This window comes from Balaenoptera acutorostrata, chromosome 11, assembly GCF_949987535.1.
Source record: "Balaenoptera acutorostrata chromosome 11, mBalAcu1.1, whole genome shotgun sequence".
NCBI lineage: Eukaryota > Metazoa > Chordata > Mammalia > Artiodactyla > Balaenopteridae > Balaenoptera > Balaenoptera acutorostrata.
In genome coordinates, this window is record NC_080074.1 from 63,478,224 (window position 1) to 63,497,762 (window position 19,539).

The 19,539-nt window shown below is 47.3% G+C and overlaps 1 protein-coding gene across 6 annotated transcripts in view; it reads right to left on the reverse strand.

Moving 5' to 3' along the window:
- The window catches only part of ACVR1B (activin A receptor type 1B), a 33,079-nt gene that overhangs the window by 4,646 nt on the left and 8,894 nt on the right, over positions 1-19,539 (reverse strand). For 2 of the 6 annotated variants that reach the window (XM_007179389.2, XM_007179387.2), the window contains exons 2-7: positions 11,282-11,521; positions 9,866-10,114; positions 6,933-7,163; positions 4,190-4,357; positions 3,037-3,193; positions 1,583-1,707 (exon numbers count right to left, since the gene is read on the reverse strand). In XM_007179389.2, coding sequence (XP_007179451.2) covers positions 1,583-1,707; positions 3,037-3,193; positions 4,190-4,357; positions 6,933-7,163; positions 9,866-10,114; positions 11,282-11,521 — 1,170 coding nt within the window. Of the gene's footprint in view, positions 1-1,582; positions 1,708-3,036; positions 3,194-4,189; positions 4,358-5,555; positions 5,679-6,932; positions 7,164-9,865; positions 10,115-11,240; positions 11,522-19,539 lie in introns of those variants that run through there. The other 4 variants (XM_057556733.1, XM_057556732.1, XM_007179388.2 and 1 more) reach the window with 4 other exon arrangements.

The following is a 19,539-nucleotide window of genomic DNA, read 5'->3' on the forward strand; positions in this document are numbered from 1 at the left end:
AAAGTGTGATAATAGTACTATATTTTTGAAGTCCTTATCTTCTAGAGCTACAAACTGAAATATTTTCCATAATAAAAAGTTAATTTAAAAAAATCTAATGTAACTTTCTTATGCCTTTTTCCAGAAAAAATTCTGCTGTTCTGAGCTGATGGGACAGATTTTTATTTTTATTTATTTATTTATTGAGATTAGCATTTCTTTTATTATTTCTAAAAAATATTTATTTATTTATTTGGTTGCGCTGGGTCTTAGTTGCGGCCGGTGGGCTCCTTAGTTGCAGCTCGCTGGCTCCTTAGTTGTGGCACGTGGGCTCCTTAGTTGTGGCACGTGGGTTCCTTAGTTGTGGCATGCGAACTCTTAGTTGTGGCATGCACGTGGGATCTAGTTCCCTGACCAGGGATCGAACCTGGGCCCCCCTGCATTGGGAGCACGGAGTCTTACCAACTGCACCACCAGGGAAGTCCCGGGACAGATTTTTAAATAGAGTCTGACTTGGTTAATTATCTAAGGAGCAATTAGCTTGAACTCTGGCCTCAGTCTGCCAGAGTCTGAATCCTAGTTTATTAGTGGTGTGACCTTGGACAAATCACCTAACCTGTGACTCATCTTCTTCATCTGCAAAACGGTGACAATAATAGTACCCACACAGACCTGTGTGACCAGATTTATCTTGATCTGTTTTATCTGTATATCATGATCAAAATTTAAGATGTACAATACCTGGGTGCCTCCTCCATAATTTGGATCTTACCAAACGTATCAGAGATGGAAAAAGGCAGTAAAATACAGAAAAGGCCTCTGCTGGAACACTCATCAGTTCTTTTTAATTAATTTAATTTAATTCACTTCCACTGACCTGGAATCTCTTACATCAAAGATAAATGGCTGAGGGCAGGCTTCTAGTGGTTCTTGAACTTGATCATGTGGCAGAATACTTGGAAGTCACCATAAAATTCTGATATACTAAGCTGATGATAAAAAATGTTTTCTGCTAAATCTGATACTACCTTTCATTGAGTTCTGACGTGGCTGAACACTTGCAAATGCCAAAGACTTAAGACAAAATTGCATAAGAAAAAACTCATTGTGAGAAAATTCTATGCATTAGTAAGCTTTCTCCCACAAATTGAGAAATCACCACTATTATTTTATCAATGAAACCCCACGTTCCCCAGGAACGTGGCTTGAGAGCCAGTGTGTTAGGAATACCCTGCCTCCTGTGTAAAAGAGACCCCTGCATTAGTCCTGTGCTATTCCTGCCCAGGGCTTTCCCAAGCTCGACAGACCAATAAAGACAATGTGATACCAAAAAAACCCCAAAAAAGCCCAAATGGGTCCCCGGAACGGTCACCACAACATAAAACACTATTCAACAAGCTGGTCCAAAGAGTAAACACACTCTTAGCCCTGCTGCTCCCCGGTCCCCTCCCTCCTCTTAGATGAGAACCGTAAGTGTGACGGGTTCTGGCGCTAGGCATCGACAGGCTGTTAGGAGAAAGAAGGCAGGAAAACACTAGCCCCTCAGGTGGTCCGGCACTCTGGACTGCGAGGTAGGAGCCAGAGAAGGCAGGAAGAAAGGTACCTCCAGAGTTGCATCTTCGAGCAATCTCCCAGTACACGAGCCCAAGGGCATAGATATCAGCACACTTAAAGGAGTCGAAGTGCTTCATGTTGATGGTTTCATCAAGTACTTCGGGGGCCATGTATCTGCAACAGCAAAGGAAATGTGATCACGCATAGAAAACGATGACTTCTTTCTGGACTCAAAGTACTGATTCAAGGGCCCCCTGAATGTGGGACAGCATCACCCCAAGACAGCCCCTTGGGGAGGAGGAAGTGATGGATTCTTATTATTGCAAACTCCCATGCTTTGGATTCGAATCTAAACACCTTAGCAAGGTTTGGTAATACTAGCCTACTCTTATTTCTACCTCTATTTTTTAACTGCCAAGATTTATTTTAAGCATGTTTTGATTTCTTGGCAGAGGTATGTGTACTGTAGGCCACAGAGCAGGAACAGTACATAATATCTGGTTGCTACTGGGGGCTTGGACTTTATTCAATGCAGCCAATAATGGGTTGAGCTTAAATTTCAGTCTGAACTTCTTCTGTTATCTTACCCGTGCAGGTAAGTGAGAATTAATTCTAGGTAGTCATCAGAGTCCCACTCAGTTAGTTCATGAGTACTGCTTGAGCCACTCCCCACTCCCCACAGAAGGCAAATCAGCTCACCTCAGGCCTCACACTTTGGGGCCTGGGTGGCTGCAATCATTCAGGTCAAAAGGAAGGGGAAAAAAAGCAGCAGCACAATTAGTGAAATTCACTGAGACTCAGCAGAGAAACAGCCCTCCTCTTCCATCCTATGAAAAGTTGCACTTCCAGCTCGTGAAGTCGATCTGGAGTCACAGTCAATCTGTTCCTTATTTCCTTTTTTTTTTTGCCATGCCATGTGGCCTGTGGGATCTTAGTTCCCCGACCAGGGATTGAACCCAGGCCCTCGGCAGTGAGTGCTCGGAGTCTTAACCATTAGACCAGGGTATGCCATGTTCCTTATTTCTTACTTCACTTCTCTACGACGCGGGAAGGAGGCCCATAATCCTTACGGGGGTCCCTCATCTCCACCCTGGACGACCTCTGCTCTAGCTTGGCAAACCTGCTCTCTACACCCTAAGCAAAACACGCTTTCTGCCTCCTCTGGGGTCCTGCACAGGCCACCCCTTCAGACTGCAACATTTTCCCTCTCCCCCAGCCAAGCCTGGTGCCTGTCTCCCTTCTAAATCTTGCTCCAGGCTCTCCTTCTCCATGGCCTCCCCTGCCCAATGCACCAGCACCTATGGGTACAGGGTCCTCTGGAGCTGTGCCGCTGGCACCTGTATCTGCGCGATGCAACCTGTGTGGCTTTCCAGTGTGGGGAGCAGGTGTTCAATTCAACTGCCAGCTGTCAGAGTAAGGACCACACCGCCTTCTGCTGGGCAGATGGGCAAGGGCTACTCAGTACAAGTGTCGGGCAAGGGCGAAGGCCCAGGGCCTTCCTACCGTTTGGTTCCCACCCTCTGGTTGGGGGCAATGTCAATGGTGTCCGTGACTGCATCGTGACGGACAGCCAGGCCCAGGTCTGCGATGGCACACATGCCATTTTTCTTCACCAAGATGTTCTTTGACTTCAAGTCTCGATGAGCAATTCCAGGCTTCCCTAGCAGAGAAAAAAAAAAACCAGGGATCTTTGAAGAAAGACAGTACAAGCGTTAAAAGCATAGTCTCTGCAGCCAGACGTATGGGTTCGAGTCCTCGTTTTGCTCCCCACTAACCCAGTAACCCTGGAAATGCAACTTAACCTGTCTATGCATTGGTCTTCTCATCCATAAAATGAGACTAAACACCAGTACTTACGTCATGGGAATGTTGTAAGGATTAAATGTATTGTATTAACTTAGGTAAGTCAAGAGCTTAGAAGGGCATGCGTATGAGCTAATATTACTATATTTACACTACTCCTGCTCGCCTTCGCTGAACTAATAAGCTCCCGTATAGAATTGCTGAGGACTTCAGAGAGAAGCTGCTGCGCTAGCTAGGTTCTCAGAACCAAACGGGGGAGGTAAGGACTGCTACTTTCCCTGGAGAGCCTAGCAACAGGGGTCAAACCTTCGTGGCTGGTTTTCTGTCACGGCCAGCAAGAGCTGCTGCCTGGTCGACCAGGCACCAGGAAGCAATGTGCCACCTGCCAAGCCCCAGGAGCTCCCAAAGAGCTGATGTCAGTCAACAAGCAAGGGTGCCCGAGGTCGTCTTCCTCCAGGAGGGCCCTCCTAGATTAGTAGGGCCCAGTGTCTGACCCATCAAGCTGACCCAATGATGAGCGTGTGAACTCACTGAACTGATGCTCGGCACAGTAGGTCATGCGATTTTCTCAGTCCCTTCCTTTACCAGCGAACCGTGGGCATCTGAGATGACCACTCAGTTAACGCCAGCTCCCCAACCAACAACCATGCCAGTCCATCGGGGACAAACAACCAACATTTCCGTCAGGAGTTACCCCGAGGAGCTCTGAAGGCAGAGGCACCTCTTGTTCTCGCTGGAGTGAGGCCCAAGCTCCTCTCGCTTAGACCAGACCCCGGTCCCTGAGGCCCAGATCCAGCATCCTCAGTGAGAAGGAGTTCTGGGAGCTCGGTGGGGATGGGACAGGTCCACTCACCTTGGGTGCCCACAATCTCCATGTGCAGGTGCGCCAGACCGCTCGCAGCAGACAAGGCCAGCTTAATCATCCCCTCGATGGTCACCGTGTACCGGTTTAGATAGTCAAACAGGGAGCCGTGCTCATGATAGTCCGAGACAAGCCACAGCTGTGTCCAGGTGCCGTTATCTGCAGAGAACCACAGAGGAGTTCCAGAAAAGGCACAACTACCAGCAAAAAGGTCAAGGTAGGAAAGGAAGAGTATGTGTGCGACACAAACCCCAGTTAGACCCCTGTACTCCCCGCTCCCCGCCCCTACGCCTCCTGAGGCCCCTCTGTGCCCGTCTCATCCACCACCATCCACGGCTTTAGGCTCCAGGAAGGACAGAACAGGCTTTCTTTCTTAGACCTGCTCCCTTACTTCCCGTAGGTAGGATTCTGAGCCGCACTCCCTGATTACACCCAAATTTGAAATGCGAGGCACCCCGAAGAGGAAGCACATGCTTAGGCAAAGTGACAGGATCATCTGTTTCTTTTGCAACACTGCTTCTGATCCTGACAAGACCCGCTCGTCAAAACCATGACTGGCTGCACCCACCCCTGCCAAGGAGGCTTCGCAGGCCCTCCTCTGTGCTCCAAGACCCTTCGAGCACAGCCCAACCTGAGCACCAGGCTCATTTGTAGCGGGTCCTTGAAGTCCATTACTCTTACCAGGCTATGAGCTCTCTGTGAGAGGAGGAAAGAGCTCCTTTGTGCATTATTGTGTTCCAGGCCAAAAATGCTTTTCAACGCATGAAGAGCACACTTACAAGTATTCCAGAGAGGAATCTTATCATCTTATCCTCAGAAGAGCAATGGGAGGTGGCGAGCACACACTTTCATACTAGCTGAGAGGGGGATGCAGGGTAAAGCGGGAAGGAGGAGTGGGAAGAAGGGAGGGAGAAAAAGGAAAACCAAAAGCTGGTAATCTAATTAGCTTGTGCTGTTGTCAGTAAGAAGACTGGAAATTGGATTGAGATCTCCCAAATTCCAAGCTGGCCCTAGCTCCAGGACACTATACTATCCACGTCACGTTCAAAAGACAAGAACAAAGGAGTCCGATCTTCCTCCTCCCCTGGCCCTCGCGTGGGTTTCAACAGCCAGATCCTACTCACACAAGCTGCCAGAATCAATACAGGGAGCGGCTCCTGGAAAAGCACCAGCCTCTGTTTCCCTGATTACGAACGAGGGGTCCACCGAACACACCCCTTTACACTCAACTAGCCCTGACATCTTGAGGACCCTGCCCATAAGTTAGAAGGGAAGGCATCTTTTGACCCTTTAAAATATATGTCAGATTTAAATGAATAATCAAAAGGTAATGCTGTTTTAAAAAGGCACAGCTTACTCAGAGGGAGTAAGGAATTCTCTCTTTCCCTTCCTCCCTTGCGTGAGAGGTCAAGTCTCTTCAGCCTAGGGGCAGCTGAGGCCACTACAAACCGCCATGGCAATGTAAGGAATGAGCAGCCTGCTGTTGTTTTAGGAAGGAAAAACAAACACTTAGCATCTTCCATAGCCTTTGCCAGCACCAACTTCTAAAAACTGCTGGACCATGGAGCAAACTGTGTCCTGACCGTCGGAGACACTCTTCTAAAATGTAAATGCCTTCACCCACGGTCTCTCTGACTTCAAGTGTGCTACCTGCCCAGGTGTCGGCTGTCCCCTCCTCCTGGGCGCTGTAAGGTCAGGGACTGTGTCTTGTTCTTATGTGTGATGATTCCAGGACCAGACAGTAGCCAGTGAATGTTACTGAATAAATGAATGAAATTTCGATTACTACCCACTCTCTATAATAAAATACAATCTTCTCAAAAAGGCCCTTCCTAATCTGGCCTCTGCCACCTCTCCACCCATGTCTTTGGCTGGAACATCCCAAGCTACCTGCAGGTTCCCAAAGACACTTCCCCTTGGCACATGTGTCTGGAGTGCTCTTTTCATTCGTTTTTCTTTCTGACCAACTCCCTGCCACCTTCGCCTCAATCAAGCTCGGCTATGATATCCGTGGTCCCCATCTCACCCCCAATTTGTGCTCACCAGAACAGCTGTTGTTTGATTACTTCCTATAATCAGTCATTAGTTTGTCTCTTTGCTAGTCAGTGAGGTCCTTAAGAATGAGCACATGCCTGGGCGCACGAGAGAGACTCAAAAACTTCAGCAAAATCAGCAGAGAGAGGGAGGAGGAAATAAGGAACCTCAGGTACAAGCGGACCAAAAGCTGAGCTTGAAGGCCACGGGGGAGCACCTGGGGGGAGGCAGGCCGTGTCTCTGCTGCGCCCGCTCCACTGCAATAGTGTGTATGATGCTGGCCTGTCACACAGTGTGGATCACATGCTTTTCCAGGGCCATCCTTTCCTGGCAGGGGTTGAAGCCACCCTTCTCCGTTCCAACCGGAATGAAGGTAAATTTACTGGAGCCCCTGCAGGCACTATCCTAGGGGTGGGTTTGGGAGTATCACAGAAGGGAAAGTGAGCAGGTAGGATGAGGGGTTATTTATCTGCTTAATAACTGCTTATTTACTTGCTTAATAACCTGGATTTCTGCACAAGCTCTTCATAGAAGAGAAGTTTGAAAATCATCGCCTTACTCAGATCCTCTTGCTATGGGTAATAACTATAAAGGCAAACAAAACTGTGCTGTCGCACAACCGTTCAGTTTCCGCAGCCACTCCTCCGTCTGGGACTACCGTTGGCGTTGGGACACCCTGTATCCAAACCCAGCCCTTTACCTTTATTGTCAGCAGCAATAAACCCAAGGATGTTTTCATGGCGCAGCATGACTGTCTGGTATATCTCTGCTTCCCGGAACCAAGACCGCTCTTCGCGAGAAGAGAATATTTTCACAGCCACATCACCACCCCTCCAGCGGCCGCGCCACACTTCTCCGAACCGGCCCTTGCCAATAATCTCCTGTAAAACGATGGTTCGGGCCACTGTGCGCTGGACAAAAAGGGGTAACCCTATGGACCAAAGAATGGAAAGAAAGCAGACATTTGTGTATTTGCTGAACTTTGCAATGCCCACTCTCACTGCCACACTGGAAAAGCCCTTATCACAGTGCCTCCGCTCTACACTGGTCCACTGACCACGGAGAGCTCGGCTGGCCCTGCATCACGTCCAGGTAATCCTCCGGAGGTCTAAGCTGTGCAGCACTGAGAGTGAGCGAGCGAGGACAGGGAGATGTATACGATTAGCTCTTCCTCATCTAAGCAATTTCTCCTCCCAGTTAGTATGGACGACAGATCTGAATATAAATGTCTGACCGGATTTACTAACTCTTCAGCCAGCCTCCCGGGGGCCAATCCACCTACAGCTGCTTTATGTGGAAGAGGAAAGCGGGGGTTTGAGGGCTGGGAGCCGCCTCTGGCTGCGCCGCTCATTGGCCACTGGAGGGCAGTGCTGCGTGGCCTATGAAAGCCGACGTGTGGTCAGGGCCCACCAGGCTCCCACCTCTCTCCAGAGAGATCAAAGTTCTGCTCACTGGGAGCTCCAGATGCAGGACAGGGGACTACCCAGGCTCATTCTAAGATTACCTTTACTGTCTCTATAGGACTCGATTATCGCCTCATTTGACCCATGCAGTAAGTGTCTCCCTGTCTCTCCCATCACCCCCACCATCGTGACCCTTAACTCTCCCCCTCTCCCTGACCAAACAAACAAACGTGTCATCAACCCCTAAGTTGTTTACTGTATGTTTAATACTATGCAGGAGGCACTTGCATAAATGATCTCATTTCCTCACAGCCACCTATACGGTAGGTGTTGTTTTTATGCCCATTTTACAAATGAGAAAACTAAGCATCAAAAGGGAAGGTTAAGTAACTCATTCGAATTCCTACAAGCTGTAAATGGCAAAGCATCTAGACTGACTCCAAGGTGTGTGCTTTCAACTCCCGCAGTACAGAGCCACCAAATGCTTCTCAATTTAGCCCCCTCCTCACCAGGTCCCCCCTCGCTGGCCCTCGTCCCGGCCCTCCTTTGGAAGACTTCCAGTGGGCCTCTGTGCCTCCCAGCTCACCCGCCTTGCCCTGCCCTCCTTAACAGGGGGCATAAAGCACAGCAGCCCAAGGCTTTCCCACCCTGGCCTGGGGACAGCATGCTGGCCTCTTGATCATTCCCTAATCACCCAGTGAGCGTTCATGCCTTTCTGTCCTTCTTTTGCTCAAGGGTTTTCCCTTGGCCTGGAATGTTCCCTGCCCTCTTACCACTCTCAAAACGTCCGACTCATGACCCCTTTAGACACGACCTCCTCTGTGAGACCCTTCTCCACAATCTCTTCTCTCCAATCCTGGCTCGGCCTCTTTCTCATTTTGTTCACCCTGTATCACCCAGAGGGTATTCAACACATACTTGTTAGTGTGAACTGGAAGTCACACAAGCAGCAAGGACTTATTACTTTAAGTCCACAGAATTAAAACCCCAGCACCTTGGAAGCTTTGCATATTCTGAATTAAGAATGGACTAACCCATCCAGAGAGGAACAGTTATTAATCATTTTACTCCAGATGACTGGGTAACTGCCCTGGACCTGCTCTAACATCAGCTAATCCTGATCTTAAAAAAGACTCCAAAAAACCCGAGCAACCCTCCTCCAGCAGCAAGTCAAGTCACAGAGTCAGTCAGTTCTAACCACTGCCCTACCCTCTTTCAGCAAAGAACAAGCCATATATTTTCCCTCTTCCTAAAAATATGCAGCTTTTAAATATATCCATCATCTTGGCACTCTCTACTGCAGAGCTTAATAAAGGCAAAACCACAGAAACTCAGGAGATGTCAGAGCTCAAAGTATTCCTGTGCTCAAGAAGGGCTGTCTGGCCATGACTGATGGTATAATTTCCCTACAGAAGAGTCTTGTCACATGGCGAGAAAACATACATAAACACGCACAAAACTCTCACAAATACAATCCTGTCTGTCTTAGTTAGAATGGCAACAGTGACCTTTGTGGATGATTTTTTTCTATAGGAACAGAATACCACCGTCACTAAAATAATTGTTTATCTTCATAAAAAGACTCTTCTGCAGTCATAGCCACATCTACTAGCTAGCTGAGCTCTACCCTGAGACTGAGACAACCCAACTCCCTTTATCCTAAATTCTAGTCTCAAGTCAAGGTCCACCTAAGAAAGGCTTGGTCACTAACAGGCAGCTCTGGAAGTGGTGCTGACGCCATGCTGGAGGCCCCAGCTGCCTTTAGTTCAACCGCCACCAAAAACCCTTGGGCAACTGGCACAAGTCAATGATTCACCCAACCCTGGCTCTCGGCTTTACTCGGTGTCCGTAAACTCCCCTTGCGGTTGCTCGCAGATCAATGATTAGCTGCCACCGCCTCACAGGAACCCGGCACACTCCTGTTTCTCAAAAGGGGCCCTGAAACTGAGTACTCCACTGCTCAGGTGGAACCAGGTGAACTTTAATAGCTGTACGGTTACGAGACTTGGAGACGCAGGGATTCTGGGATGGAGAGTTCTGCACCTGACCTTTGGAATTCCAGAGAGTGAAAGATTTTCTGTGAACCCCATTATCTTATCTTATTACGTGTTAGACTCCAAAAGAAGGGGAATTATGAAAGCAAATGGCCAGCCTTCTTCCTGAACACTCCATCCTGCTGGGAGGCAGTGATGAAGGCCAACAGCAGACACGAGGCCTGAAGAAGCGGTACCTGAGCCAGACCCCGACGTGGAGAGGTCGTAGACGAGATCCTGGAGCGTCTTGTCCTTGGAGAGACACATCTCACACGAGGGGTCCTCCATGTCCAGCCTCTGGCGGTTGTGATAGACGCGCTGATGATAGTTAATGACAAGGAAAACAATGATGATGATGAGAAACAGGAGGAACACTGGGCCGGCAATAATGCCCACCAGCTCCACAGGGCCCCACATGGACGGGTGCTCAGGCTCCTTGAGGTGACCTGGGTCAGGTGAGAGAGGAGAGGGAAAGAACAGAGTAAAAATGAGGGAACGCCACGGCCTCATTTTTCCCCGGCTCCTCCCTCCAGGTGGAAACGCCCTTTTCCTCTCCCTGTGATCAAGGTGCCCTTGATCTCTCTGGTCTTACTGGGCTTTGTATCTGCCTGGATGCTCTCAAATGCAAACCTCTCGGGCTTCCCTGGTGGCGCAGTGGTTGAGAATCTGCCTGCTAATGCAGGGGACACGGGTTCGAGCCCTGGTCTGGGAAGATCCCACATGCCGCGGAGCAGCTGGGCCCGTGAGCCACAACTACTGAGACTGCGCGTCTGGAGCCTGTGCCCCGCAGCGGGAGGGGCCGCGATAGTGAAAGACCCGCGCACCGCGATGAAGAGCGGTCCCCGCACCGCGATGAAGAGTGGCCCCCACTTGCCGCAACTAGAGAAAGCCCTCGCACGAACCGAAGACCCAGCACAGCCAAAAATAAATAAATAAATAAAAATTAAAAAAAAAAAAAAATGCAAACCTCTCTAGTTAAGGTACCCTTTGCAACAGCCAAACGCACACCCCGCTCTGTAATTTCACAGCATTTCATGGTGCTCTTCCCACCTCCACGCCCCAGGCACGTGCCATGTTCTGCTCCTCCACTTGTGACGGCCTCTTGAAGCTCAGCCCGGTCTCTCTCTTCCTCCTCTGATCTCCCCAGTCATACCTCCTAAATGGCGGACCTGCGAAGGGTGGTGTCTAATACTCCTCAGCCTTGATGGCCGTCCTTTCCAGCTCTAGGTCCTCTTCCCATTTTGCCATCACCATCACGCCAGAAGCTCCCTTCAGATGGCTTAGGGGCTGCCTCCTTCGGGATCAGCCCCAGGCCCTCCCGTAGGGATCCCTGCCTGGCTCTTCCGCACCTCACCAGCTGCCAATGGCTGCTCAGCCACGACCCAAATCGCAGCTTCCACCTCTGTGGCTCACTCGACAATCTGTTTCCCCCATCCTCGAATCTACAGACCGGACTTGGGAGGAATGCCATCCCATGTCACCTCCGGGAGCATCAAAAAGGGACCTTTACCTATCCTCCAACAAAGGGATGGGGGCAGAGTAGAGAAGGATGAAATGACAGGGGTGCCCTACCTCCACGATGAGCCAATAGTCCAACAAGGGTGTCCACTCACCGCTGGGCACCCTCAGGTCGATCTTGTTGCAGAAGTCAGTGTAGCAGCAGTGCGTGTTGCGCAGATCCTCGGAGCTCAGGCAGTAGAAGGGCTTCCCAGCGGGGACCAGCTCCACTTTGGGGATGCAGGTGCGCACGTGGTGCTCCACCCCGTCCAGGTTGAAGATGGAAACCATGCAGGCCCCATCCGTCTCACACGTGTAGTTGGCCTGTGAGCAGCTGGTGCACGCACAGAGCAGAGCTGCGGGAGAGTCGGGAGTGGACACTGACATCAATGGTGAGATCGTATCCTAGGTCCTTTTCCAGACTTAGAATACAATCCCCTAGCATACTTGATGTTCCAAAATAAGGCGCTTTTATAGAGATGGGGCCAGAAAGATGACATCGTCAGTGGGGGCCCAACCTTTTCGCCTGTTTATTCTGCCCACAACAAGGCTTTCTGGGTCCCACCATTGTCCTCTAAGTGCTCTAGTTTATGCCTACAAGAAACAGAGAAACTGCCTTTTTGACTTTGCTTTAGACTTAGACTTATTAAAAAAAATTGTTTTGTGGCTAGGAAAGAGGTCTTCCTTTAAATTTAGAAGCCTGAGGGTGGGAGGAAGGCACCTTCCCTTCGGAGACTAGAGGACCCCTCTCCCCACATACTCCATCTGACACCACCCGGATTCCCTGGAGCCATCATCAACCCCATCTCCTTTCTCTGCACCAGGAACGCCCACAGTTTCCTGAATGCAGTGTGCGTGCTCTCGCACATGCTTTTGCTGCAATGCTGCTTTTTCCTAGCTAATTCTTACAAGTTCTTTAAAATTCGGCTTAAACGTCACTTCCTTTGAAAAGCTTCCCGACTAGTCCAACAACCTCCTCCCCTTCCTTTAGTCCTCAGCAGGTGCCCCTCTCAGAAGGGGGCAAAAAGAACACCCTCCAAAGAAGATAATATTAGTGCCTACCTCATACAGTCATTGTGAGGATTAAATGAGCTAATGCATAGAAAGTGCTCAATAAATCTAACCCATTCTGAAAGGCCCCTGGATATCACTTTATTTTTTTATTTATTATTTTTTTAAAAATTTATTTATCTTATTTATTTATTTTTGGCTGCATTGGGTCTTCATTGCTGTGTGCGGGCTTTCTCTAGTTGCAGCAAGCGGGGGCTACTCTTCGTTGCGGTGTGCAGGCTTACCATTGCGGTGGCTTCTCTTGTTGAGGAGCACGGGCTCTAGAGCGCAGGCTCAGCAGTTGTGGCACACAGGCTCAGTAGTTGTGGCTCACGGGCTCTAGAGCACAGGCTCAGTAGTTGTGGTGCACGGGCCTAGTTGCTCTGCAGCATGTGGGATCTTCCCACACCAGGGCTTGAACCCGTGTCCCCTGCATTGGCAGGCGGATTCTTAACCACTGCGCCACCAGGGAAGCCCTAGATAGCACTTTAAAAAGTAATATATATATATATATATATATATATATATATATATATATATATATATACACATACATACACATATACATACACATAATTTTTCTTTTTTTTTTCTTTCAAATAGGTAGTGCACACAATCATCTCTGGAACTAATGAGTTTGGCTGGGTGTGTATTATCCCTAAGTGTGCACTGTTGACAGGAAATTACTGTAAATGAATTTGGTGCCTCTGAAAGCCAGTTCGGCAGCCCTGGAATCTGAAATCCTTTATTTATCCGTCTAACAAGAATAGCACAGACAGCAGCCGCTGGTTCTCCCCAGCACTGTCTCCCATGAGCCTAACCCAGCCCTGACCCCTTGGGATGGGCAGGAGGGTGGCTTGAGCCACTAGGATACTGAGGTTGGGACTCACAGTGCTGAACAAAGCATTCGCCCAGCGGGGATGCAGGTGGCAGGGCCCGCCCAAGGCCCCGACTGGACACTAAGCGAATACTATCTGGATCCCAAGAGGGAACATATTCAAACTATGGCCCCTGGAGAAGAGACATTTATGACCAGTCCCGTGAAAAACTAGCCTGTCGTAACTCACCCCTTTCGGCTGTAAACAGTCTATCTTTGTCTCTTCCTCTAAAACAATGGAAGGCATCTCCTGGCTTTTCAAGTCCAAAGACAGATTCTAAATATCTCAGGGTCCAACCCCCTCCTTCCCCAGGCTTTCTGCAAGTGACACGATCCTTGCCATCCCCACCAAGGAAACAAAGGAGGGGGAGCACAGACAGGTAAAAGGACAGTGTGGATCTTCACTGCACGGCCTGTGGGATTTTTCTCACAGTGTCTGATCAGAACACTTTCTTCTGGGAGAAATTCCAAAACACGCAGCTACCTGCTGAAGGGCTCGGGTAGTGTTATATTTTAAAGGCAGGAAGTTTAAAGCAGGTACTCTTTAGACTAGGATCCCAAACATAAAAGGAATTTTAAAAGTAAATTCCTCCTGAATTTCCTTCTTCTTGCTAACTGAAATTTACTTCTGCGACTCTCAGAACACTCAGCCCAAACCTCTTTGACTCACCCTGGAGTCCTGACTACTCATCCACGAGTGCAAACGCCCATCCCTCTTTGTGTCAATGGGGACATTCAGGCACAAAAGGGGTCCCCGTGGCGCGCACACCTCTCAATACACGCGCCCCGACGTCCGGCGATGAGAACAGCCTCAGGTCTATTTTGGGAAGCAAGAAGGGAAAGCGAACAACTCCCAGAGGGCTATTCTGAGCACAGTGGGACACGCGGGCCAGACCCGCAGCCGCCTTTGGAAAAGCAGCTCACTTCAGAGTCCGTCAATTAGCAGGCAGGGAAGCAGAGCCTCTGCTCCCAGACACGCACTCTCCTCTCCTTGGTTCATGGCCTCTTTCACAGTGATTCATTCTGGAGAACGAGCACACCCACACGTGGCTCATTATTTTTGGGAAGTACTTAAACAATCTTGGTGTAAGACAGGAAAGAACAAAAGTGGTGAAATCTATGCTAGACGGGACGAAGAACGGAACTGGGAGCGGGGCCATGCGGCTTCGTGATAAGGGATTGGGCAAGTCTCTGACTCTATCTGGGCCTCGGCCGCCCAACCAGAAAATACCATTTATGTTACAGAGCTGGTATGAAGATCAGCCTACATCTGCTAAGTGCCGTGGGTACTCTGAGAAGACTGCTCACATCTGTGTACACCTCTGCTTTTACAGAGTGAGAAGTCTGAAAAAGCTATTTTTGCGATAACCATCACTACTGCCCACACCCCTGCAGAGGTTTCAGTTACTCTCACTAGAGCCACAGCAGAGCATCACGGCAGGAACAGACCACACAGACCCAGGGCTCAAATACCAGCTCTAGTGTTAGTCACATGGCCTTGAGCAAGTTAGTAACCTTCCTGCACCCCAGCTGCCTAATCTGTAAAGTGGGACTGTTAATTACTTCACAGGACTATGTAAGAATTACGTGAAATAAGAGATTTAAAAAGTGCTTAGCAAATGGATGCTCAATGAATTTTAATCCCTCCCTTCAATGTAAAACTCAAGTAAACACATCCACGTACAATGTGTCTCTCTAACCACTAATTAGGAAGTGCCAAGTGACAGCAAGACCACAGCAAGGAACTTCTGTTTGAGTCTCAGCTCTGCCAGTAACTGGTCGCGTGGTTTTGGGCAATTCATTTAACCTTCCTGAACCTCATTTTCCTCACCATTAACCAGAAAGAAGGGGCTGAACCAGATGACCTCTAAAATCCTCCAGTTGAAATCTGAATCTAGTTTGTTTTTAAATTCACATTGTTTGGATCACTGATTCAACACTGGGAAGTTCTGCTTTAATTCCATACACCTTTTCCTGAACTTTAAAGACAGACTAGTCTTTAAATTCTCTTCTGTTGATATTCATTTTTCATTGAAACAAAGTAAGTGACAATAAAATTATAAAAACATCTGAATTTACTAAAACTTTACTAGTACACTAAATCACAAACTTAATTTTGATTTCTTTGAAAAGTTAAATCTGGACTAATGATAACAGCCCTTTATAATCTGTTTCACAGTGACTCATCAGGTGAAATCCGCCTACTACACATGTGTACATAAACAACACATACCTAAAACTCTCAGTGTTCCATCACCAAAGAGTTACGTAGTAGAAACAACACAATTAGGAAAGCCAATGGCAGAAGAGTAACAAAATCAATCTACAGAAAAGCAAGTTAAAAAGTGGTCAGAGTGAAATTCTCACTAGCACAGCATTTTGTTACTAACAAGCTAGTCAAACCTGAACTAAAGACATTTGGCAGGATTTGAACGCGGTTCCAAAGTATGATTAGAAGGCGGTCTGTGGTAGGATGTCAAAGCAAATTTGGTTTGTGAGACTGGCTGTGTTTGGAGGAAGGCTGACAAGTCCCAACCTGGGCAGACTCTGTCTCACTGCATGTTATGGAGGCACTAACACACTGGGCCTGAGCAAAGGCAACCCCACCGCAGGCCCCTCTCTCCTGCCCACGGCATACTCTAGAAGGATACAGTGAGGCTGTTGCTCACTGGAAATTCCCAAGAACCACCATCCAGGACTAAACTCACAGCCACTCAATCCACATCACTGGGGAACAGGACGTGGGAGGAGCAGGGTGGGGGCACCGACCTCAAACGGTAAGAGGCATGCTGCAAAACACCCACCTTTGTCCTGGGAGATGAAGGTCCACGAACGTTTTAAAGCTACAGTATCTATGACTTTTAGCTTATGTATATGCTCCTTGGGGATGGTAAGTTTCATCAATTTAGCGTGGAACGGTGTCCCATTTAGGGACACTAAACCTGCCTCTTCCAAGCTTCACTGGGCAACCTTCTAGTTCTACAGGAGCTAAAATGTGGTGCCCAAATAGCCCATGCCACCCTTCCTCTTCATGATTTTACAACTTGATCACAAGCTGCCTCTGAGCCCTCATCTTACCAGATGACAGCATCCATCACGCAGGCCAAACTGATAAGAACAGCCTATTACAACCCATGATTATTTTAATTATTCTTCCGTGGACCCTATCCAAACTCCCTACAGCTTACTTGGGATAGAACAAAGACTACAATTCTACACAACTCTGTGATCCTGAATAGCCAAGATGATCTTGGGAGGGAAAAAAAAAAGAGAAAGAGAACAAAGTTGGAGGGCTCACACATCCTGACTTAAAACTTACTACAAAGCTACAGTTATCAAAACAGTATGGTACTCCCCGAAGTACAGACTATAAATCAATGGAATAGAATTGAGAGTCCAGAAACAAATCTATACATCTATCATTAACTGATTTTCCACAAAGGTGTCTACAACATTTTGGGGGTGGGAAGACTAGTCTTCAACAAACAGTGCCGGACAACCAGAAATCCACATGCAAAAGAACAAAGTTGGACCCTTACTTCACACCATATACAAAAATTAACTCAAAGTAAGTCAAAGACCTAAATATAAGAGCTAAAACTTATATTCGAAAACTTCTAAAACTTTTAAAATGAAAATAGGGGTAAATCTTCATGACCTTGGATTTGGCAACAGTCTCCTAGATACCACACCCAAAACACAAGCAACAAAAGAAAAACAGATGAATTGGCCTTCACCAAATTAAAAACTGTTTGTGTCTCAAAGGACAATATCAAAAGAGTGAAAAGAGAACCTACAGAATGGGAGAAAATATTTGCAAATCACGTATCTAGTAATGGTCTTGCACCCAGAATATGTAAAGAACTCTTAAAACTAAACAACAACAGGGCTTCCCTGGTGGCGCAGTGGTTAAGAATCTGCCTGCCAATGCAGGGGACATGGGCTTGAGCCCTGGTCCAGGAAGATCCCACATGTGGCAGAGCAACTAAGCCTGTGTGCCACAACTACTGAGCCTGCACTCTAGAGCTGGTAAGCCACAACTACTGAGCCCTCGTGCCACAACTACTGAAGCCCGCACACCTAGAGCCTGTGCTCCGCAACAAGAGAAGCCACCACAATGAGAAGCCCGTGCACTGCAAGGAAGAGTAGCCCCCACCTGCCACAACTAGAGAAAGCCCGCGTGCAGCAACAAAGACCCAATGCAGCCAAAAATAAATAAATAAATAAATAAATTTATATTAAAAAAAAACTCAACAACGACAAAAAATAATTTTAAAATGGGCAAAGGACCTGAACAGACATTTCTCCAAAGATATACAAATGACCAAAAAGTACATGAAAAGATGTTCAACATCATCTCAAATGCAAATGAATTTCAAATTCAAATGTAAATCAAAACCACTTCACACCCACTAGGAAGGCCATAAGAAAGTGTTGGTGCAGACTCAGAGGAAACTGGGACCCTATACACTGACAGTAGGATCATAAACCGGTGCAGCCACTACAGAAAACAGTTTGATGGTTCCTCGGTAAGTTAAACATTGAATTACCATATAACCAGCAATTCCACTCCTAGGTGTATATCCAGAAGATTGAAAACAAGTGTTTAAACAAAAACTTGTACTCGAATGTTCATAACAGCACTATTCACAACCGTCAAAAGGTGGAAACCCAAATGTCCACCAAACATAGAAAGGATAAACAAAATGTGGTATATTCATATGATGGAGTATTATTCAGCTATAAAAAGGAATAAACTACTGATATTCACTACACTGTGGATGAACTCTGAAACATTATGTTAACTGAAAGAAGCCACATACTGTATGAGTCCATTTATATTAAATATCCAGAAAGCATTATTAGTGGTTGTTAGGGGCTTGGGGGAGAAGATGGGGAATGCTGGCTTAATGGGTCACTGGGTTTCCTTCAGGGTAAAGAAAACGTTCTGGAACTACAGAGTGGTGATGGTTTGTGTAACATTATGAAGGTACTTAACACCACTGAATTATACACTTTAAAATGGTTAAAAACGGTTATATGTGTTTTACCACAATTTTTAAAATACCATAAATCTCTGTAAAATAGTATGTATAATATAATCTCAATTACAAAACAATAACAACAAAAACCTAACACGAGCATACCAAAAAAAATGGAGGTACAGTGTCCTTCCCAAGTCCCTAGGCTCTCAGATGTCCCAGGAACCTGTAAACTCCTAAAGGAGGGAACCAGTGTCCTTCTCTTCTTCATTTTCTCACTGGTATCCAGCACAGTGATCAGCAAATAGCACCGCGCTTAATAAATCTCATTCAGTAGATCTCAGCCTAGCAATGTGAGAGGGAAGGGGCTCTGCCAGAGTCGACATGCTTTTATCCGTTTTATATACCTGTCTACATTTTCATTTTTGAAAGAGTTTTACTGCTTTAAGAAGACAGAAAGAAAAAAGAAAGGGCTTCCCTGGTGGCGCAGTGGTTAAGAATCCGCCTGCCAATGCAGGGGACACGGGTTCAAGCCCTGGTCCGGGAAGTTCCCAAATGCCGCGGAGCAACGAAGCCCATGCTCCACAACTACTGAGCCTGCGCTCTAGAGCCCGCGAGCCACAGCTACTGAAGCCCGCGTGCCTAGAGCCCGTGCTCCACAACAAGAGAAGCCACCGCGACGAGAAGCCCGTGCACCACAACGAAGAGTAGCCCCCGTTCGTTGCAACTGGAGAAAGCCCGCGTGCAGCAACGAAGACCCAACGCGGCTAAATCTAAAATAAATTTTTTTAAAAAAAGAAAGAAAAAAGTTGTTCAGTAACTACTGATTTAGACAACTGCCAAAATGTTTATGAAAATCTTGAATTGGGTTTAAAAATGGAGGTGTCTGGCACTAAACTATCACAAAGTAGAGGTAATGTTTGTTTCTCCGGGGTGGGGGTGGAAGACAGCCGGTGAGGCTGCGGAACTGACACAGTACCAGGCAGAAAAGTCCTGCTGCATTAAAACACAGCAGTCAGATGCTATTGCTAACAAAGACTCAAGTTGCATTTCCAGCTTTCACAATCATCAAAATTAGATTGTAAAACTACAGTAAAATAAAACAAAACAAAAACTCTTAAGTACCCAAGAGCCATAATAAAGTCAAATTTTACATGTGTAGTTGGTGGTATCTAAAACATCCAAAAAGTATACTGGTAAAAAGCACTTATGAAAAAAATGTAACTGACTTAATAAAGGAAGCTATTTGTATGACGAGGGGAAAAAACGCACAGATTTAACAATAAGACATTTGATAAGCTTGGTATTTAATTTCAATCTGGGAAAAGGTCTCGGAGTGGGTTTTGCATAAGAGAAAGGTGTCTGAAAAGCCAGCTCCACACTATATCTATTCTACAAACTGCCTTTCTGACATTCTACTTGGAGACAAACCCAACCCCAGAGAGCTGTTTAAACAAGTTCACCC